The sequence below is a fragment of the Tachypleus tridentatus genome, chromosome 6, assembly GCF_004210375.1.
Source record: "Tachypleus tridentatus isolate NWPU-2018 chromosome 6, ASM421037v1, whole genome shotgun sequence".
Classification (NCBI taxonomy): domain Eukaryota; kingdom Metazoa; phylum Arthropoda; class Merostomata; order Xiphosura; family Limulidae; genus Tachypleus; species Tachypleus tridentatus.
This window is the reverse complement of record NC_134830.1, coordinates 70,378,292-70,402,557: the sequence shown is the minus strand read 5'-3', so window position 1 is coordinate 70,402,557 and position 24,266 is coordinate 70,378,292. Positions and strand designations below refer to the sequence as shown.

Sequence of the window (24,266 nt, the reverse complement as noted above, 5' to 3'; positions counted from 1 at the left end):
TTGAGAATTTTTTACAAAATCTAATATGTATAATAAGTCACTTCATCTGAAAAACCTATTTTAGTCTTAGAAATCATATAAGTTCAAACATGTTCTGATACATATCTTTTAATACTACTGATTGGCAAATACATAGCACTTTTTAAACAGCATGTCAGTGATTTGTATAGAAAAGTATTTAAGGTTGTGATAAAAATGTTTTTCACTGTTTAAAAATGTTCACATATAGACACGTTTACATGGAAAACATTAATTGTAGCAGTTGAAAAGTTTTTGTCCCCCATGGGTCAGTGATAAGTTTACAGACTCGTAATGCTAAAATCTGGACTTATATTCCTCAAGGTGGACATAACAGATAGTCCAAGATGGATTTGCACTAAAACAAACAGATAATGTGAAATTGATTAAGTAGAGCTTAAAACAAATAATTATTATGTAGATCTCACAGTGCATGTGCAATGCCAATATTTTAATATATTAATTGATAATTGAATTTTTTGTTGTTAAAAACTCGATCTATATTTGAAAACAATGCATTTTTAAAATTTTACTAAAAGAAGTTACCAATATTATAAGTATGGTAGTACTTTTAGTAGGAATATGCCAGATGTGCAATGTATGTAGTACACATTAAAGTCTCAAACATACTACAAACAACATATAAATAAAACTTTATAAACACTTTACACACACATTATTGGGTAGTAAACAAATCAACTGCAAAGTCACAAGCCACAAAAGCACTTGAGAAAGTTTATAAAATTAAAACAAAAATTTCACAAAACCACAAATTTCTCAATCTGATTATTTGAAGACTAATATTGTTGCAAAGGCATACCTCTCTCCTGCCTTCATCTTTTGCAAATCTAAATGCGCATGGTTGAATTATGCTACCTTGGTTAAAAGCATTTTTCTGAATTTTACTTATAATCTTGGTAATAACAATAACTATTTTGCAATGCTTTTAATGAGCTAACAATACACTAATAGCCATATTATATTATTATGAACATGCTCTGTGAGTTACCAAGTAACAACCCCCCCCCCCATTACGTTTGGGTATGTGACTGCTTATTTTCATGTGCTATGTGATCAACTTACAGCTGTATCAATTAGATAAAAAAAAATGTGGACTATCTAGGTTCTAACTATGATATAACCTTTTAAAGTTAAATTTTTGGTTCTATACATCTCACTTGAGAGTTCTATGTTGTGGACTATCTAGGTTCTAACTATGATATAACCTTTTAAAGTTAAATTTTTGGTTCTATACATCTCACTTGAGAGTTCTATGTTGGACAAAGCAATACCATCATTGCAGTCTGACACAGCTTTGCTTAAGCACTATGGACTGAAAACAAGAACAATATGCTATATAATTTATCTTTATATTGTTTTCAAACTATGTGTGATCTATTAACATTTAATGTTGTACTTGAAACAGTGCAATTTTCAAACTATGTCTTTTAAGGAAATAAAATGAGAGAGAAAAAGAAAATCATGTGTTGATGACTTTGAATCATCTTTGTCCCAGTGAAGAGAGCATTATTGTAGAATAGAGATTACTTTAGAAACAGTAATGTTGAATATTCAAAACAAGTTTTAGTCATTAATCAAACCAAAAAAAAGCTGCCTTCTTAATTAGATGCAAAAAACCTATTGCAAAGATATCAGCAGTAGTCAGGAAATGTTGAGAGATAGCTCTAAATAAAGCTAATTGAAGGATAGGCTTAGCATAAAGAAAATCTTTGAGAAGAATAGGATTAGAGTTTAGTTACTGTCAAGACTTAGCATGAAGAAAATCTTTGAGAAAAATAGGATTAGAGTTCAGTTACTGTCAAGACTTAGCATGAAGAAAATCTTTGAGAAAAATAGGATTAGAATTCAGTTACTGTCAAGACTTAGCATGAAGAAAATCTTTGAGAAGAATAGGATTAGAGTTAAGTCACTCTTGAGACTCAGTACCAAAAAAAGACATGAGGGAAGTGTGAAAAATATTGATTTGAAAAAATTAGGGACAAGGAATGGGAGTACTAATGGCCAAACCCACTTTGATGTTGCACCATGTCAGAAAACACCAAGTATTGTAATGTTATTTTGCCAATTTCTACCCAGTTTCATCAGTTTTCACTTTTTATTTGAAATGTTTTTAAACTTGTATATTTGATGCTGTACTGGCATGAAAAGTGTTTCACACCTGACTGCATAACCAAAATTGGAATACACACACATAAAGTATTATTTGGTCATCCCTTAAGTGATGTCCAATTTTAGGTTCAGAAAAAGAGAAAGAATTTCAAATGCTTTTAATGTCATTTAATCAATAATGTATGTTCCATTATTAGTAATTACTTCCTGCCAATGATTAACAAGCTTCTGAATGCCACTTCTATAAAATTCTTGGGGTTTAGAAGAAAAAAATGTAGAGAGGGTAGTTTTGACATCTTGTATTCCAAGCTCTTTCCCATCAAGATAGTTCTGCAAACTTCAGAATAGATGATAACCAGATGAGGCAAGGACTGGAGAGTAAGGAGGATGTGGAATTTTTTCCCATTCTAGCTCTTCAATCTTTGCAGAGGTGATTATTGCTGTATGGGGCCATACATTATCCTGGTGTAACTTATCACCTTTACAATTGATCAAAGCAAGCCTCTTTTCTTTCAGTGCAACATTCAAGCACTCTAACTGTTGACAATAGAAGTCTGATGTAATCGTTGCATCTAGTGGCAGCAACTCAAAGTGGATCACACCAACAATATCCCACCAAATGCTTAACAAGACTTTCCTAGGGTGGAGTTTCATTTTGGGTTGTGCATTAGCCACTTTATCTGTGCTGAACCATTGTCTGTAGCACTTAACATTTTTATAATATACCCATTTTTCATCTCCAGTTAGTAACCTGTCCAAAAACAATGAGTTACATTCACGAGAGTGCAGAGGAGTGCAAATGTCCACTCTTACTCTTAAGGTTGGCTTGTGTTAAATCATGGGAGACCCACCTTCCAAGTTTTGATACCTTTCCAAGCTGTTGCAGATGACTGTGAACTATTGAATGGGTTGAATTAAGCTTCTGTGACATTCTTCAATTGTTACAGAATGATCTTCATCAAGTACAGCCAGTAGCAAATCATCATTAAACTCAACAGGATGGCCTGAACGTGGCACATCACTTAAGCTGTAGTCATCTGATCTTAACTTCTGAAACTACCTTCGACATTTTCTTTCATTAAGATATTCTGACCCATAAACACCTTGAATGTTTCGTGTAGTTTCTGCTGCATTATTGCCTTTTTTAAAACTCACAAAGCATTATATGCCTGATGTGCTCATCATATACATCCATCTTCATAAGGGTTTATTTGATTAATGATCTGATAAAGTGGAGCGAGGTTAGTTTATTTTATTTGTCTGAACATTTTTATACGAGTCCTGCTACATATTTTAGTCATTAAAGCCTGCTACAAAGACAGAAATGATGTTGCATTTTCTCTATTAAATTTTCAGACATTACTTATGGGGTGACCTGATAAATCTAAACTTGAAATGTCAGTATAAAACTGAATGGAAAACATAACTGTTGTATTAGTGTTAATTATTTAATCCAGATTTCTTACAAATTTAGAAGAATTGTGGTTAAATAACAACAGGTTGTAAAGTCAGTTTCATTATATTTTAAACAGAATGGTGTAACCCCACTACATGTGGCAACACATTATGATAATGTCAATGTAGCACTTCTGTTAGTTGAAAATGGAGCATCCCCTCATACTGCTGCAAAGAATGGCTACACTCCACTGCATATTGCTGCTAAGCACAACCAAATGGATATTGCTACAACTTTGTTGGAATATGGAGCTAAAGCCAATGCAGAATCTAAGGTAATTCATTACCAACATATACAAAGAATTGTGAATATCTTGTTTTTGTCTGTTATCTTTAATTAGTTAAGCTAAATTTAATACTTAAATGTGAAATTAGTTTGAAATAACATGAGCATTTTTAAGTTGTACAAACAATCATGTATGATCTCAGTTTGATAATGGGAATTTTGTTAATTTGGTTCAGACTGGATTTACACCCCTTCACCTAGCTTCACAGGAAGGACACACAGATATGACAACACTCTTAATTGAGCATGATGCTGATGTGAATGCAAAAGCTAAGGTAAGCATTTTCTTTTATTTAGGGGATCCTTACTTTTCTATAATGCATTTTCTATAATGCTTCAGTGAAATCAGTTGAGAAATGAAAGATCTCTTACAGGGCACTAATCCCAGCTCTTCTTGGGAACTATGAACAGCCTTGAAAATCATCCTGGAGAAGGAAGACTGATAGGATCTAAAGCACCCTTGTGAAAAAGAGTCTGAACTGCTTGAAAGAGATGCTGGCAAGAAATAGGGTCTCAAGGAGGAGACAAAGGGATGAGATAAGGGGATGAGTAAGGAGGGTTGAGAAAATTAAGGGAAATACCTTCTTACAACACCTGAAGCACCCAAGCTTGACTAAGAGCACTTTGAACTTGCCAGAACCTACAGGATAGTCACCAGTACTGTTGGTAGTGGGAGGCCAGTGATAAGAAATTTGGTTACTAGTTACTAAAACACATGAAAGAGGAATAAGCAAAAGAGTAGAAGGAGGACAGGAAATGGGAACAGGAATAGGATCTGCTAGGTGAGGGGTCGAGGATGAAAGGGAGGAATGTTTTTAACACTCCAAAAAGTTTGGAAGATCTCCAAAAACTGATCTATGTAAGCACAGGGCCATATGGATGTCCTGTAAATAAGATATGGGTAGGTACACATTAGTTAACGTGTGTTGCTACCCAGGAGATACCAACAACAGATTAGTCATGTTTGAAAGGAAAGAACTAAAGAAGACAGTCAACTCACTGTGAAATATATAAGGGAGCAAATACCCTCCAAAAACCCTGCATGGAAGTGGTGGATAACCTTGGACAGCAGATGGATAGGGAAGGGGTATCTCAGGAAGATGGATTAGGAACAAAGGAAGGTGGGAAAATTGGGCTTAAATAAATCTCACAGAGATATCAGAGTCTGAACCCCACACATAGATCAAGAACTGAGATGTGAGAGTAAAGTAATGGAAATCCAAATGATGATATACTGAAGGATAATTTTCTGAGGTTCAAAAGAAATGAGGCATGCTGACCCCAGAATGCAACTGTGATACAAACTGATCATCATGGGCCTTATCTGGAAAGGGAAAGAAATCCAAGTTAGTTAGAGTAAGAGGCAGAATGTGATAGGGAAGAAAAGGAGTCATAGTACATTGAAATAGTCAAATCATGCATCAAAAGCATATTGGTAGCAGCATGCCTATACGAATGAACTAGTACTGTCATCATCATTTGGTATTTATTGCAGTGAAACAGAAACATGAATTTGAATCTAATACATTTGAAGGCCTTGATGATGGTAAGATGTCCATGACAGTGGTTTTAGCTCTGGAAGATACCTTCGGTAGAGTCCATTTGCTCATTTTTGATGAAAGTGCTCAGAATTCACATCAGTGTAATGTGTACGATGGGTCATTAGTGTGATAACTATCAGAGGATGCATCATGAAGCACAAAAGCTAACAATTCAGCTAAAGAATCACCACATTTGCCAGTCCTCTTCAACATCTACACCACGGATCTTGCCAGGCTTAACAGATCAGACTCAGTACACTGATATTTGCTTATCTCATTCTGGTGCACAGTAGAGGCTCTAGTGAAACTGGACTTGAAAGCAAGATGTAATTATCCCAAGAAGGGTGAACACGTAATAATACTGGAATGTTCATTAGTCCTGCCACAACTATGTTCTACACACTCAACAACAACAGACCTGCTGATGAGGAAAAAACATTACCATCATTTACAGACAGTACTATTCTTCAAAAAGGAACACTGAAATATCTAATGGTAATTTGTAACAGATAACTTTACCAACCATATTAACACCATGCTAATTATACCTACCAAAGGTATCAATGCATTTAAAGTTACAATAGGGAAGAGAGTTGAGAAACATCATCTGTTTCTGCCCTATCAAAGCCATATCCATTACATCCTGGATTACTAGCTACCAGTTATCAACATAAGTATTATACAGCTGTGAAAGACTGAAGAAACCTTACAAAATGCTTATCAGTACCTCTTTAAAGATTGTGATAGATAGTCATCTGTCATCATGATTACAGATGATTTCTATACTACAGGTAGCAACAGATCTGGTTGGACATTTATTATGTTATGGAGTAATAACATTTTTCATAAGGCTGATCAATCATTTTAGTTTCCACAACCAGCATTAGGATGGAGCTGAAAGCCATAAAGTAATTTTTTCTCTGTAGGAATAAGATTGTTTATTAAAAGGCTATAACAAACAATTTATTAAAAGTTTTAAAATTTAATTACTTTGAAAACAAAGTCCTATATAACTCTATTTAAACATTAGCAAATAACTTTGGACTTGTGGCTGTCAAGGATGTAGATTTTAGGTTTACATGTATATTATTCCCTATTTGTGAGATTGGCTTTTCCATTTCTGACTTGAGCATACTTATTTCATAGTATAAATGTACTCTCTTAAGCCACACATTTAAAAATGCTTTAATTTTTGAGTGAAGTACTGTTTTTTGGCTCAATATTTTCTACTTAAAAATTCATGTAACTTATTTTTATATGTAAGTAGTTATATAAGTACAGTCCTTTGATTTATTGAAATTTTATATTTTCAGAATGGCCTTACTCCTCTCCATCTGTGTGCTCAAGAAGATCTTGTGAATATTGCAACAATTTTAGTGAAAAATGATGCTAATGTTGACTCAGAAACAAATGCTGGATACTCTCCCTTACATGTAGCTTGTCACTTTGGTCAAGTCAACATGGTTAGGTTCTTGCTTCAACATCGTAGTAATGTGACCTCTGTTAATTCTGTAAGTCGGCAGTTTAGTTAGACATGGCTACTTTTAGAATTTGATTTAAGAATTCTGTTTTAAAAAGATTATCATATATCATCACTATTGACTTGTCACTAGAAATTTTAACTTTATTAAACCATTTTGTAAGAATTATATATATATATATATGTTTGCCATGAAAGTGTGTATAAAGAATGTATTCATAGACTGTAAATTTCACAGTACCACTAATAGCCACTCATATTGACTGGTATATAAGTAGCCATGATTTGAATTATTAAATCTGTGTATTTTAATGAAAAAAAACTTATTCATGACACATCTAACACCATTCATAGTTGATTAAACCATATTTGGCATGTCCAGATGCAAAACCTAGGAGTTAACAGACAAACCTACCCACAAACCTCTCTCAAAATATAGTATGATAGCCAAAATCAAATGACTGGGCGATGTTCTATTCAGTGCACTGCATGATACATTGTTTCTCTTTGTTGGCATTTCATACCACTTCATTCTAATTTGCTTTGTTCCATAATGCATGTTTTGTTGTATGGATCTTGCTTGACTGTCTTTCATCCTTGTTCAGAGTTTTAGCTACATTAATAGTACATAAATACAATTAGAAAAAGAGTGTTAAGTGTTCATGATAGTAGAGGTGCAAAAATAGACCATAAATCAGTTACCTTAGAAGTGATGTTAAATGTGTTAAGCTTTAACTAAATTTTGAAAACATTAGGAGTTGCTCTACAATAGGGACAACAGTTGGTAACAAAGACTAAATAAAAGCCATTTCTCTAACTGCTACATCTTTAAGTGCTATGAAACTAACTCATCATAGAAGTGATGTAATGGAAAACACAGAAAGATTTAAAAATATAAGAAATAAAACAGATGACTTTAAAGCACTGGTAGGAATGGAGGATTTTGATAGAATGGGAATAACTGAAACATGTTTAAACATAAATGATTTTGATAACAGAAGTTTTTCGAAATACAGGTTCACATGTTATTCAGTAAGAATGGAGAATTAAAAAGAGGGGGAGAAGTGGTTCTTGTATGTAAAATCTTAGTTACATTCTGTTGAAAATTAGGATATCAAAGATAATAGCAGGGAGATTGTATCCTTTTAGTTTTCTGTTTGTAAATATAAAACTCTTTTCAGAGGGTGTTTGTTATAGACCACTAAATGATATTGATGAAATTAGTGAGAGACTTCATAATGAGATTAAGACTTCAGCTGTTAATGAAGTCATAATTATGGGTGATTTTGATTTCAGGCCTATAGATTTCAAAATGCTAGAGCCAAACCATTAGAGAGAAAGGTTTATTGAAACTCTTCAGGATGACATTCTTCACCAATTAGTTAAGGAATTTACTGGAAACAATGCTATTTTAGATTTATTCTTAACTTCAAATACAGAAATGATCGAGAGGCTAGAAATTGTAAAACATCTGTGATCATTGCCCCATTATGTTCAATGTTTTGCTACATATGGAAATAAGAACTAATGATATTTTGTTTACAAATTTCAAGAAACAAATTTTGAAGGGATGCAAAAAGAATTATCTGTTGTGAACTGGGCAGCTGAGTTATTTGAAGACATTGATCAAATGTGTAGGATGTTTAAGTATGCAGGGTAAACAGACCCATCACGACCAGGTAGTTAAGACACTCAACTTGTAATACAAGGGTTACGGGTTTAAATCCCTGTCACACCAAACATGCTCATCCTTTCAACTCTGGGGGCATTACAATGTGATGGTCAATTCTACTTTTCACTGGTAAAAGAGTTGCTCAAGAGTTGGCAGTTGGTGGTGATGACTAGCTGCCTTTCCTCTAGTTTTACATTGCTAAATTAGGGACAGCTAGTGCAGATAGCCCTTGTGTAGCTTTGCACAAAATTCAAAACAAACCAGGGCATATTCCTTACAGAAAGAAAAGGGTAGCTACAAGTAAAATGCTAGATTAGCTCACTTTTAGTTTAAGAGATAAAATTAAAGAAAAGAATAATAAATTTAAGAAATTTAAATTAATTGGTATGATACAAGATTTAGAAGATAAAGATATTTGGTGAAATAGGAAAATAAAACATCAGAAGGATGTATGAGAAAATGTAAAACTTAACTGTAAGGATTTCTTTAAGTGCATCAAGGGTAAGCAAAATGTTAAAATTGGAGTAGAACCCTTGAGGGATGGTTTAGGAAGTCTAGAATCTAATGAGTATGTGATGGCTGATATATTAGAAATTTATTCCATTGACAACATGGTTTCACTAATGGAAAATCTTGCCGTAGAACTGTATTGACAATTTTTTAAAAGATTACTGCCTATGTAGATAAGGATAAGGGTGTAGATTTGGATTTTCAAGAAGCAGTTGACAAGGTGCCACTTACAATACTTGTAAAAACATTATCTTTGTAGATGTGGGTGATAAGTTAGCAAATTGGATAAAATAGTGGCTTTATAGAAGAAAGTAAAGGGTTGTTACAAATGGAGTTCAGGGCTCAGTCTTAGGATCTTTGCTCTTTTTGATTTACAACAATGACATAGATGAAGGAATAGTTGATAAATTACTTAAATTTACAAATGTTATTAAGATCTTGGGTATTACCAGCTGTGAAGAGAATGCTGCTGCTGCTTTACAATAAGGATTTTGATCATTTATTGAGTTGGACAAATAAATGGCAAATGGATTTTAATTATTATAAATGCAAGATAATGAATGTGGGTACTTATAACTTGAAGTATAAGTAAAGTTGAATTGAAATGACTTAACAGTGTTATGAAGGAACGAGATCTTGGTGTAGTAGTAGCCTCTAAAGACATTCAAGCAGTGTGCTGTTGCTAGTGGTAGGGCAAATATGATTTTAGGTTGTATCTACATAAATACTGAACACAAGGGTAAAGAAGTTATCATTTCATTGTACTAGTTAACCACATATGAAATATTGTGTTCAGTCTTGGGGTCCTTAACTCAGGAAAGACATTAAATTGTTATAAAGGGTTCAGAGAAATGTTACTAGAATAGTTTCTGGGATGGAGGGGTTGTCACATAAGGAGAGGTTGAAATATCTCAAATTGTTTTGTCTTGAAAAAATAAGTGTTGAGGGGGATCTGATTGACGTGTTTAAGATTGTAAAGAGAATTAATAATGTTGATGCATCATCTTTTTTATATTCAGCAGTGAAAATAGTAAAAATATCATACACAAGTATATATTTTGGCAGGGTAGGAGTAATGTTCAGCTAAACTGTTTCATTTTTCTAACAGGGTGATTGGACTCTTGAATGGGTTGCCTTCAGATGTTGTAGAGACAGTAAATTTAAATAAGTTTAAGGAAAATCTTGATAAATATATATGAATGATAAGGGCTGGCTTTAAGATTTTTATATATACTTTCAAAATTATTTAATTTTAGAAGATGGAACAGCCAAGATGGACCAGTAGATTCCATATTGTTCCAAATTGTTATGTAATGTGTTGATAAAGACTAATTATTCAGAGAAAGTGAAGAGTTTGTATTAGAAGTAAAAGAATGAACAAAGTACAAGTTCTGAAAATACAGCTTTTATAATAGTGCTAGTAAATGGTGGTTTGATAGATATAAATGGTTTGTATGATATTAAAATAAGTGCTGATAAAAGTTTGGTAATAAGTATCCTGATGTACTGAAGAAAATAATCAAAGAGGGTAGGTACATAATAAAACATGTTTAATGTAAGCTAGACAGGATTCTATTGTAAGAGTGTGCCAGACAGAACATTTATTTGTACAGAAGAGAAACTGCACCAGGTTTTAAAGACTACGTAAAATCAGTTAATATTTTTTTCTGAGAGGCAATGCTGAGAGACTGATTTAAAGTTGAAGCCCTTATTGGTCTATCATTCCTAAAATCCGAGAAGGACTATTCCAAGTTGAATCTGTCTGTGATTTGGCATTCAAATTGGAAGGTCTGAATGATTTTTCACATTTTTCACAAGTGTTCCATTATTTTATTTTGCTCTACTGTGAAATGATATTTCACCAAAAAGAACCTTGTTAACAAGGCTTTGCTCACCTTAGATAATGCCTCAGCATAAGGTATCTCCTTAAAAACATGACAGTATTGCTCCAGCCCATGGATAAATGTGTGATAGTCATCTTTAAGACTTATTATTTGAGGAAACCCTTTTGCTAACTCATAAAAGAAACTGATTGGGAGGAAAAGCCTACGATTAGGCAGTTTGGCAAAACTATAACATTATGAACATCATAAACAACAACATCACATAGTGGATGGAAGTTCAAGCATCAGCTGTGAACAGTGTGTGGAGGAAAGTATAGCTTGAGTGTGTCCACAGTATTACTGGATTTGTTCAACCAGAAATTTGTGAAAACACTGTGGGTCTTGCAAATGACATAAATTTTGAACATATTATGAAAACAGATGTAGTTGAGTTGCATACAGTCCAATGGAGAAGACTTTATGAATGAAGAACTAATGCAGTTGGAACAAGAGCAAAATGTAGAAGATGTGGTTAAGAGAGAATTAGTTCCACCTACCTCTTATTGGTTGAATACAAAGCAGCTGTCTGAAGCTTTTTCTCATTTTGATCCAAAATGTGAACATAACCTGAAGTTTTCCATAAGAATAAATGATGATATCCACTGTATAAAGAAAAAAGAGGCATTCAAAGCAGCTATTTTTGTATATATTTTTTGGAAAAAAGTGTATTATTATTAAAATAACCAAAATTAAAAGTACTTTTTTGTTGACAATATTACTGGCAGCTACAAGAAGATGACTCGAAGGATAAGGCAGATGAAACTACTTCTCCTCCCACTCTCTCCTACTATTTTACATCTCCGAAAAAGCACTTCACACAGCAATAACCACAGTCTCCAGTAACTGTTAAATGTTATTACACATTTATATTTTTATTTCTACAATTTATTTTTAGTAATGTTAATATCTTATCACAACATTATTGAACTTATATTAAATTTGTGTTTAAAACATGCTTTCTGTGTTTTCAGTTGTTTTTATTTTATGTTTTCATGCTGAAATTGTTTTTGTAAAAACATATCTAATTATTTAATGGGTTTTGCTACATGGAATTTTAGTATATGGACAATTTTCAAAAACACATCTATCCTGCATATTGAGTGATAGGTGTATTAGTATTTCATCAGTCATCTCATACAGAATTTATCATGTTTGAAATATTTTACTCCATTTCTTAGCATGGGTACACACCTCTTCATCAAGCAGCCCAACAAGGTCATGCTTTAATTGTCAATCTTCTGCTGGAACATAAAGCCTCTCCTAATGTATTGACTAAGGTAAGTATTAGTGTAGTTGATTGGACATTTTTACATGTAGAAACTCTTGATTCTTTGCCCTATTTTATGTGATAATGTTAACTTTGTTTAGAAAATTATGTGTCAGAATTTACATGTGATGTACATAATCAAATATTGTCTGTGATTATTTCGCTATAGTTCATATTGTATATTTAAGCAAGTGCTCGGTCAAATGGTACTCTACTTAAAACATAGTTTTTGATGTGTTTAAATTATGTGTAGACTGGTATGTTACCAACAGATATACATGGATGTAATGTATTAGAGAAACTATTTTCAGCCCTTCGGTATGGATTCCTGTACATGGTGAGGGGACCTTCCACGGAAGGTTCTGTTCTTTCGGTTTACCTCCTCTGAAATCTAAACATCCACCCATGTGTTTGCCATGCGTGGCGACCCGTGAAGGGGAGGAGAGGATTCTGGTGGTTGAGGGGTCCAACCCTAACACACCACTTTGGCCTTGAATTCCTGTAGACGGGAAGCCTTTGGGTGGCCCCCCTTAGGTCAGTTGGCTGGTCCACTTGGGCTAAAGTCAACCAAGTACCAGTGTTGGAAGTTCTCAATGAGCATTGTGGACATTGTGTCTGATGCTGGTGTTTGGGTATAGTGTTCAGGAAACCCTGGTGTTGCTGCAATGTCCTTGCATGACATTGTAGTGCATCCCCTTGTAGGGCTTCATGGTGGGTGTAGTCAGGGTGTACTGAAATTTTCATTTTTTCTATGGATCCTCCAACAAAAAATTTAAACAAAATAGTGAAAAAACAGTCAATAAGTAAACGATCACGTCTTGAAGACTCTGAGCAGCAATCTTCAACATCTGTAACACCTGTACCCCATTTTCTTATATTACATTCTCTTTCAGAAAAATCTTTAGGGCAAATGCCCCCCTTTTTTATTCAGAAGGGACTAGAGGGACTTGCTGGTTCTCCAAAGTCAGTAAAGAAGCTTTGATCTGGAGACATATTGGTTGAAACATCCACATCCCAACACAGTGAACTCCTCTTGAAGACTCTGAGCAGCAATCTTCAACATCTGTAACACCTGTACCCCATTTTCTTATATTACATTCTCTTTCAGAAAAATCTTTAGGGCAAATGCCCCCCTTTTTTATTCAGAAGGGACTAGAGGGACTTGCTGGCTCTCCAAAGTCAGTAAAGAAGCTTTGATCTGGAGACATATTGGTTGAAACATCCACATCCCAACACAGTGAACTCCTCTTGAATTCAAAGGCAATTGGGATGTACCTATTGAGGTTACCCCTCATGCTACCTTGAATTCATCATGAGGAGTTATTGTTGAGAGGGATTTGAAGAATGTCCCCGAGTCAGAGATTCTCGCTGGTTTCTCCACTCAAGGAGTTTCTTCAGTGAGGTGCATCTCCACTTGCAAAGACGGAGTTACATTGCCAACAAATGTCCTTGTTTTGACATTCACATCACCACATGCACCTGCCACCATCAAGGCAGGTTATCTAATTTGCAGGGTATGGCCATACATTCCAAACCCTCTTTGATGTTTCCAATGTCAGAGGTTCGGCCACTCAAAGACGTCCTGTCATGGTTCCCTGACATGTGCTTGTTGTGGTGGCAAGGACCATGATGCCTATGAGTGTCACACGAACCCACATTGTGTCAACTGCTATGGTTCCCACCCTTCCTACTTTCGTTCTTGCCCAAAATGGTTGGAGGAAAAAGAGATGCAGCGTTTGAAAACGACCCATAACATCTGTTATCCTGAGTTTCGGAAATTGCTGTCCGCCACTCCATCTTGGACATATGCTGCTGCACTTCGTTCCACAACTACATTGGGAGTGTAAACAGACCTCTCTGTACCTCTAAGAGAATCGTTTTCAAAACAAATGAAAAGCCTTTTGATCTCCATGGTTAAAAAAGGTTGATGAATCGACTTCTACACCCATCTCTGTTCCTCCCATACAGTCCAACAAATCTCAAGATCTACATCCTTCGGTTTCAAATACAGGCATTTCTTCCGATACATCTTTTTCTCTATCCCCACGATGCAAAACAATCATTTGTTCACGTCCTCAGTCACTGGAATCGCCTTCCAACAACAAAGACCTACCCAATCGACCCAGGGCAGGATCCATGGAGGTTGATAGACCTCCTCCGAATAAGGACAGTAAGGAAAAAAGACGTGGTCGTAAACAGAAGGGTTCTCCAGCCACTTCGCCTACCCGCCATTAAAAATGGCCACCTTGACACAATGGAACTGTCGAGGTTTACGTTCTAATCTGGATGTCATCAAAATACTGATTGCTTCCTACCATCTTGTATGTTTTTCCTTACAAGAAACATTTCTAAAACCTGCTGATATAGTCACCAAAGTCGGTAGTTTTCTCTGTACAGAAATGACAGGCTGTGTGATAGACGAATACATGGAGGGGTGGCACTATTGGTTGATCAGCATGTGCTCACCCTGTCTTTGTCACTCAACACACCCTTGGAGGCCATAGCCATCTCTGTTTCCTTAGGTCATACCATCATTGTTTGTTCTCTTGGCCTGTCCCCTGGGAGAGACATATGATCAGACCTTGATGCTCTTGTTGAGCAGTTGCCGTCTCCATTTCTAATCCTGGGGGGCTTTAATGGACATCATCCCCTCTGGGGAAGTGCTGTTATTGATAGGAGGGGTCACTCTGTAGAGTGTATGCTCTCTGATCACAATCTTTCTCTTTTCAATACTGGTTCTTCCACTTATTTTCACACACCTAGTCAGCCCTTTACAGCTATTGATCTCTCGATTTGCTCCCCTTATTATTATTTTCCCATTTTTCATGGAGGGTTGACTATAATCTACTAGGCAGTGATCATTTTCATATATTTTTGAGAGAGACTGGCCGTGGTCAATGCCACCCAACCCCCATTCCCCAGTGGAAGCTGGATCAGGTAGACTGGTCCACTTTTACTGCTCTTGCAGAACTTGATCCTGCCATCGTGAATCAGCCATCAATAGATGACTGTGTGGCAGTGGTAACTGACTGTATTATACAAGCAACTTCTCAGTGTATACCTAAAACCTTGACACGTTTTCCACGATATCCTCGTTCGTAGTGGAATCCTGCTTGCCATTTGGCACGGAAAGCTCAAAAACGGGCCTGGGATACTTTCCGTAGATATCCCACACTTTTGAACCGCATCGCTTTCCAATGGGCCCGTGCACATGCTAGGATTAAGTTCACAACTAGCATATCTTCTACCACCAGTTCCAAGGTCATGTGGGACAAGATTCAAAAGGTCAGTGGGCACTACAATTCTGTCCCCCTCTCCATCTTACTCTCTGATGGCCAAGAGGTAGCTGATGTCCGGAGCATCGCCGATACTCTAGGTGAAAGCTTTTGCCAGATATCTAGCACTTCTGCTTGTTCCTCCACCTTCTTGGCCATCAAGACTCAGGCAGAGCCTTCACCTCTTTCATTTTGAACTGACTGTCTTTTTTACTGTTATTGTCCCTTTACACTGGTGGAACTGAAAATGGCCCTTCATCGGTCTGGCAGTACATCTGTTGGACCTGATGATGTACACTATGACATGCTGTGCTATCTCTCTCCTGCTTTTCTTGATATTCTTCGAATTGTTTTTAACCAGATCTGGCAGGAGAATGTTTTTCTGATGCCTGGCACCAGGCTATTATCTTACCTTTCTCTAAACCTGGGAAAGATCCCAAGATTCCTTCACACTACTGTCCAATTGCTTTAACGAGCTGTCTCTGTAAGACCTTAGAGAGGATGGTTAATGCTCGTCTTGTTTGGTTCCTCGAATCAAACAACCTTCTCTCACCCACCCAATGTGGGTTCTGATGACAGCATTCCACCACTGCTCACCTAATTTGACTTGAAACATCAATCAGAGAAGCCTTTCTCAAATGCCAACATCTTGTTTCAATATTATTTGACATTGAGAAGGCTTATGTCACAACATGGAGGTATGGCATTTTGCGAGACCTCCATATATATGGGTTACATGGGCATTTACCCATGTTTATTAAAAAATTTTTTTAATGGACAAGAGATTCCAAGTTCCTGTGGGTTTGACACTTTCCCGTTCTTTTGTACAGGAACTTGGAGTCCCTAAGGGATGTGTTTTGAGTATCACACTTTTTAGTATAAAGATAAATGCCATCACTGAACAACTCCCTCTCATTGTTGCAGACGGGCTCTATGTTGATGACTTTCACATCTCGTGTCAGTCGTCGAACATGAGATATATTGAGTGGCAACTACACACTGTCCTCAATCGTGTACTGACGTGGACTTTTGCCACCAATGGGGTATCCACCCTGATCCTGAACTCCGTATCGGTGAAGTTTCGCTGTCAGTGGGCCCTGAGACCAAGTTCTTGGGGCTTATCTTTGACCGTAAGCTGACCTTTATACCACACTTAAAGCAGCTATGGGTCAAATGCACAAGAGCACTGAACATCCTCCGTGCCCTCTCTACTGCCAGTTGGGGAATGGATCGATGTTCTATGTTTAAGATATATCGTGCTCTTATTCGTTCAAAACTCGACTATAGATCAATTGTCTATGGCTCTGCCAGACCCTTGGCCTTAAAGATGCTGGACCCCATTCATCATCAAGGACTTCGACTCTGCACTGGGGCTTTCCGCACCTCCCCAGTTCAGAGCTTATATGTGGAATCTCACGAATCTTCTCTGCACCTTCACCGTTTGCAACTGTCTTTACTGTATTCTTCAAAACTTCGCTCCTTACCAAAGCGTCCCACTTGGAGATGTGTTTTCTTTCCTCAGTGGGCCTTACTTTTTCAAAACAGACGATTTGCTATTGCTCCTTTTGACCTTTGCATCCAGGCGCAATTGGATAAATTGGGTCTGTCCTTGGAAAACATTGCAGAATCCACTGGTCAGCCCACAAATCCCTAGTGTTTTTCCCCAAAAATGTTGAAAGTTGGAAAATAAGGGCCACCTTAATATTTTTAAATTAATACAAGTTTTATAATTTGAAAACAAGAAAAAGCTTAAAAGTTTTGTTTTAGAAGTACAAGTAAATTTCAAATAAGGTATTATTATTGTTTTGTATAGTAGTGAAAAAGTTCATTTTTATGCTTTTTAGGAAGGACAGACAGCACTGGCAATTGCAAAACGTCTTGGTTATATCTCAGTTGTGGAGACATTAAAGGTGGTAACAGAAAATTCTATCATCCCTATCACAAGTACAGTGACAGAAGAGAAATATAAAGTTATTGCACCTGAGATTATGCAGGAGTCCTTCATGAGTGATTCTGAGGATGAAGGAGGTTGGTTGGTTGGTTACATAGTTTGTAATTAATTGTTTAGAAACCAGCTACATATTGTTATTAAGTTCCACAGGTTAAAAGCATTATATTTGAGATACATTCAAAATTTTCAGCAGAAGAAGGCATTCTTTAATATGTAATGTTAACATGCAAGACACAGAAAAAACATAATTTTGTGAATATAAAATGACAGGTTGTAATGTAAATTGCAAGGTTAAACTTGTAAAGCGTGTAATAAAGTAACTAATCTTTTCATGCTGTAATATATATACTACAGCCAAATTATTTTGTAATTTATGAAAACTGTTTAAGGAAATGTACTAAGTATTAACTATTATATCAAGAAAATATTGTATGTTATTTTACACTTTACAGCCAGTAAATTTGTACTACATCCTTAATCCACATATAGTACTTGGCCATTTTGATATGCTGTGACATGCCAGTAATAGAAATGCAAGACTGTTTGTAACTAGAGTACATCAACAGATTCAGCATTCACTACCAGACAGAAGTTACCAATCAATTACAGAAATTAAGGGCATGGGAAGTTAAATAATTCAAATAAATCTCTCAGGTTTCAAGATGAACACAGCAGATACAAGATAAATGTTATTTGCAGCTATTCTAATTTTAGGAGTATTAGTAACAAAATAGATGAGTTCAGGACTAGTTGTAAGTGAATACTATGATGTAGTAGGAATTACTGAAAGTTTCTTGCATCTCAAGAAAATTCGTAATAGGAATTATTGTGAAATTCCAGCTTATAAACAGGTTATTCTCCAAGTTATGAACTTGAAAAAATGTGCAGGTGGATGCTATTTATAACATTAGATATTATTACAATATTCATTGTTACCTTACTAAATGTTTTGTTTAAGGTTTAAAAACTTAGTATATATGTATGTATATATATAAAAATGTATATATATGTGCATGTGTGTCAAATGTATGTGTGTGTGTGTCTATGTATATATATGTGCATGTGTGTCATATGTATGTGTGTGTGTGTCTATGTATATATATATATACTCCAAACATGGTATATACTGTGCAAAGGTCAGGGTGAGGGTAACTTCGTATTAAGAGGTATCAGCCAAAAAAATATCAGTAGGATTGCCTTTTGTTACCTTCTTTCAACACCCAGCTCTTAATTTCCTTCCACAATGTTTCATTAATTTATTAATAGATGGTCATTAGCCATAGAAGTGTCTTACAAACCAAAGTTGAAAGATCATAAGTCAAAGGAGGAAGTTGTTATAACTCTTGATAATGAGAAACCCACTTGAAATAAAAATGTATCTCAGAATGGGTAGTATGGGTATTAACACTTTTATTGAAAAGAAGAGAACAGCATTTTGACCTTCCTAGGTCATTTTCAGGTTAAGAAAGAGAAAGTTTGCAAGTGACCGTTGCCTGACACATCTTAGGGATGGGAGTATAAACGTTTATACATTTATGTGTCAGGATATGAATGCTAAAATTTAAATAGGGGATACTTGGGTTACAATTATTACTCCATAGTCCAGCTTGATGTATTGCTACTACATGTTGAGGTGAAATGAATTAAATTTTCAGTATCTAATTTTCAAAAAGGCAATTTTGGGGCAATGAGACAAAATTCATCATTAGTAATTTGGAATAATTTGTTAAAAGCATTTGATTTTTTTTGTTTAATTTAATTGGTCTACAGATACACTTAAGAACAGAGGAAATCATGTGTTAGAGTATACACTTTAGATTTGCTTTCCACTAAATGTCTGTTATCATATACAACTTGCATGATATTCTGCTCATTTTGAAAATTTGGATGTTACTGAATATGAGAAGAATGCTAGTGTTTTATAAAAGGATTTGAATTATTTGGTGTGTTGGACAAATAAGTGGCAGATGGCTTTCAATTTTAATAAATGCAAAGTAATGCATGTCAGTTGTCATAATATGAATTGTTATTTTGATGAGAATAACCCTAACAATGTTATAGATGAAATGAATTGTTGTGTTCTGGTTGATCTGTTCTTTAAGCCATCAATGCAATGTGCTGTTGTCAGTATAGCAAGTAGTATTTTAAGTTTTATCTAGAGAAGTATTGTATAAAAGTCTAAAGAAGTTATACTTCTGTTTTATAGACCATTCATTAGACTATATTTTGAGTATTTTATTCTGTCTTGAGCTACATACCTTTAGAAGAACATTGAATTGTTGGAGAAGATGCAGAAGAATGTTACTAAAATGATACCTGGGATGGAGGGTTCTCAGACAAGTTAAAATCTTTAAAATTGTTTTCTTGAAAACAAGCATAAGAATTAATTTAATTGTCATGTTTAAGATTGTTAAGGAAAGTAATAGTGATATTGCATAATTATTTTCACACTTAATGGTGAAAATGTAGGATAAGGAGATGAAAAATATAAAGTTTGGAAGCATAGAAGCCATCTTCATATAAGAGAGTTTTATTTTTTGATGGAGTGTATGGGAAATAAATAGGTTGTCTTCAGATGTTGTGAATGCAGTAAATTTAAGGGACTGTGAAGGAAGCTTTGATAGATACTTGAATGATAAGTGCTGGCTTTGAGTTGTTTATTATTAGAGTATATGATATTATACATTGACTAATAGATTCATTGTTATTCTTAAATTGTATTTGTTAAACTGCACTCACTCAAAACTTGCAAAAATTCTAGAATTGTACCCAAACTCTAAAACTGACTTTGTAACCCAGGACTCGGGCAAAGAAGGGGAAGTCTAGGCTATATTTTACAGTTTTAACATATTTATTGTAGTTTTTATTTTTCATGACTTCCTGATTCTTCTAACAAGATATACTTTTAGTAACAACTCTTAACAGTGACAAACTAGCAAACCAAACATGCATTGTGGGCATGGTTACTATTAATTACAATTATAGGAAGTAAACAAAATTTCAATACAATATCTTACTTTTATTCACAAAAATCTTTCTTGACTTTTACTGCCCTCCACTGGTGAAAATTTGTGCTCCCCACTAGCCTTATACTCCTACTTGTTAATGTATATTAACATGGAAATGATCATGTATCAACCATCCACCATTAGGAGTGCAATACTATCTCTATCATAACTAGCACCTTCTATAACTATGCACATGTTAATCACTTCTCAATTGGCAGTTCTACTGATTAGACATATTTTTTTACTTAGTTTACTACAGTTTAATTAACCTATCCATATGTTTTTATTTTCCTGAATTTCTCCTCTGGTTTAATTTATTTTACATTTTCATTCTGTTTCTTAGAGAGTTATAATTTTTTTACACTTACCAGTTCTTAGTTGCTGGGATGGTTGACCATGGAGGTCTGTCCTCCTGAGTTTGCATAATATCACTCAGATTGAGAATAGAGAACTGGCAGTTTGTGGGTGTCAATGGCATTATACTTTTCCTACGATGGATCCAAATGCTACCAGGTGTTGGTTGTAGCACTCTCTTATATATATTTTGTATATAAGCAAAAAATTAACAAAAGAAAAACAAAAAAGCAGTTTTCCCTGTCTGACTGAACTATTTCTCCTTCATATCATCCTATGGATATCAGTTACCAAGGGTCTGTTGTTGCCCAGAGACGATTTAGCCACATAAGGCCTCACATTTGTTTGGCTAGTATCCTCCTCCTACCACAGATTGCAGAATAAATTCCCAATGCTGCCAGGTTTTTGATCAGAGATGAACAACTATTTGTGCTCTTCTCCTTTCTACCACCTGCTGGATATCAGCTCCTGGTGAATCTAATGTTAGAAGTGGACACATGCAGAGACTGGTTTTTAGTATGGGAGCTCCTCTTCCCCTCCAGTACCTGTTTTTGAGATGAAAGATAAATAACTATCTTTCTGCCGTGGATTTCAGATGCCATTTAGTATTGGCTGAGGTTTAACTCTCATTTATGGTCTGTAATGCCCTAGTCACTCTCCACCAAGAAGTTCCATTATTTCTTTATTGTTTGAGACCCCTTCAAGTTCCTAACCTTTATGTTTTGTTTAAAATATTACTAAAGGGCAAAGAGTACATTTGGCTCAAAAGTGGTGAAGTTTTTCACTAGAATTTTTTAACTTCTTTATTATGCATTATGATCTTCCTTTAGGAGCTTTATGAAGGGGGATCATATTCGTGCTGGTTCTTTACCAGTTCAGTGTAAGATTCTAGCTTTTTGTGAGAGGAGGTAGGATATTGTATGGAAAGTTAACATTCTCTTAAACTGAAAATCTATTTCTAAAAACATAAAGTTCTACAAACAGTTTGAATTCACACAAAATCACATATTTTAGGCAACAGTAACTTTTTATCAATCCAAAAACATACTGGAAAACACAAGGAAGTAAGTAGAATGCTCAAGATAATAACACATAGAAAAAGTAGGGATTGATTCACATATACAACATAACTGCATATGTAACAACATCTATTACAGTAATTGAGTTTCAAATAATTATTTTCACCATGTTTTATCCACTAGCTCCCCATTGACGCATATTTATACACACATATGCTAGTTTATAGTGAGCTTAAACAAAATGCATTAAGCTTAACTGAATTGTATGTATATATATGTGTTCGTGTAGTTAAAGTCATAATGATCAAAATTCTCATTATTTCAGTTGGTATATCTATAACTGACTTCCTAGATCACAACATATATACTATGTGTGACAAGATTGTAATTAGAAGTTGCACCATTGAAAATAGGAGTATTTTTTCTAAAACAGGTTATTGTTGAAAGTAATTTATCTTTATAACTTTTAAACAGCACTTTTATTTTACCTTTCTAGGTATAATTAAAAGAATTAACAAGTAAAATAGTGAAATTAAGAATAATAAACTTACATTTATTGAGTTGTATCTGTCAGCTGTCTTTTCTTCATTTATCTTTTAAAATTAAATTTTTTATAAATGTGCCATGTTTTTACAATAAATCTCATTTTACTGGAATTCTAGTTGAAAATGGACTGCTTACTAATTATTTGAACATGTAAATTCCAGTTTATTTTCCTCTTCTTAAGAATATGTAACTGGAAATGGTCCAGTATTGTTTTCTAGAAATGAATAATATACCACACTATATGCTAAATCTCTATTACTTTTTACTTAAGTAGAACTTTTAGGTTAATGTTTTTAATAATCTCTATCACATGACTTTCTTTAGCTTTCACATAAATTGTATTTACTTGTGTTTAAATATGATATCATTTGTTCTTGACAGATTAATATTAGTGATAGAACTTCACTGTTCACTAGTCCATTAGATGTAATATATTATATTAATTTTCCTAATTTGTAATTATATGTTCTGTCATGTTGTGAATAACAATCTTTTTTGCAATTTTTTTCTGATTTCATCATTTGTACTTAAGAAAATGTAAAGATTGGGTGTGAGTTTTGTTCTCAGTGGAATATATGTAAGTTCAGTCTTCTCATAAGCTATTAATTGAACACCAATGTAGTAAAAATTGAGCTCTAGTTTATGGGTTAATATCTTCTCCTGTTATATACCCCTTGGTGCAGGTGAAGAAATAGAAGAAAGCACCTTGTTTGGGACATTTACTAATGCTACTCATGTGTACCTACCATATTATGAGGGTAAAAAGTTTCAAATGCGTAAGTTTTTCCCCCTTCCCACTTAGCTCCTGGAGTGATAGAGTACATATTTACCCTTGGTTCTTATGGGTTTTCATTAGTTATATGGTGCATTTTTATTATATTTTTGGGTCTTTCAAGTCTCATCTGCTTGTGAAAAAGAATGTGCTCTTCTTTGTGTAGTGTTATTTCAAAGTTGGGAAGTTGTTAAAAACTATGGCATTTAAAAATTTTGATTTGAGTTTGTGTTTGTGTCACAGGATAGCTTGGTACAGGTAGTACATTTTTGTAAATATTCTATAATGTTTTTTATAAACACAAAGTGGATTATTTTTCTGCATGTCTGTGAAACAATGTATTTTAGAAAAAAAATACAAATATTAAATTGCTTTGGGCAAAGATCAAAATGAATGAAGAATAAAGGAAGTTAGCTATTGTACATATAATGATATAAATCAGTTAGCCTGTAAGAAAGAATTTAAAATTAAAACACATGGATCTTAGATAATACTTTTGTCCAACACAAAAAACTTCTACAGTGTAACTTGTAAAGTATGAAATCTTTGTTGATTTTTGTATTTTATTATTATGTTTAGTTGCTTGGCATGGCTAATATAATTATGTAAAAAAGGAAACAGGCTTGTTTGATATATCTTTTGTTTTTCTTGTAAGGCATTTTCCACTAATTTTTCTAATCAATGCATGCATATAAACCACATGTTGCACCTGTGCAAGATACGTAATTACTCTCTTCTAGTAGTTTTTTTTTCATTCAATTATCTGTCTTTTTCTTGATGAAGATTTCTGTATTTTAGTAGATTGTATGTTGAACAGTTTCAATAGTAAATATATATGCAAGTTTATACATATAATCACTATATCAGAGAATCAGTATAGTTACAAAAAAATCTTTATTTGATGTATTTCTAAATGGAAGATATATGGACAATTATTATACTGTATTTCTGTGCTATATGTGTTTAAAAGCTCACACAGTTAATGATTTAATGAATAGTTTGTTTTTTTTTAATTTATTATTCAACCAAAAACTAAATAAGCTATTCTTGAAAAATATCTCTGAATATTTTTTTCTATTTTATTGACTTAAATCAGTTT

At 34.5% G+C, this 24,266-nt stretch overlaps 1 protein-coding gene across 8 annotated transcripts in view; it reads left to right on the top strand.

Annotated features, from left to right (window-relative positions):
* The window catches only part of LOC143252767 (uncharacterized), a 183,940-nt gene that overhangs the window by 77,882 nt on the left and 81,792 nt on the right, over nucleotides 1-24,266 (top strand). For 6 of the 8 annotated variants that reach the window (XM_076505426.1, XM_076505427.1, XM_076505429.1 and 3 more), the window contains exons 14-19: nucleotides 3,681-3,878; nucleotides 4,066-4,164; nucleotides 6,744-6,941; nucleotides 12,154-12,252; nucleotides 17,362-17,545; nucleotides 23,079-23,171. In XM_076505426.1, the coding sequence (XP_076361541.1) occupies nucleotides 3,681-3,878; nucleotides 4,066-4,164; nucleotides 6,744-6,941; nucleotides 12,154-12,252; nucleotides 17,362-17,545; nucleotides 23,079-23,171 (871 nt within the window). The remainder of the gene's footprint in view (nucleotides 1-3,680; nucleotides 3,879-4,065; nucleotides 4,165-6,743; nucleotides 6,942-12,153; nucleotides 12,253-17,361; nucleotides 17,546-23,078; nucleotides 23,172-24,266) is intronic. The other 2 variants (XM_076505432.1, XM_076505428.1) reach the window with 1 other exon arrangement.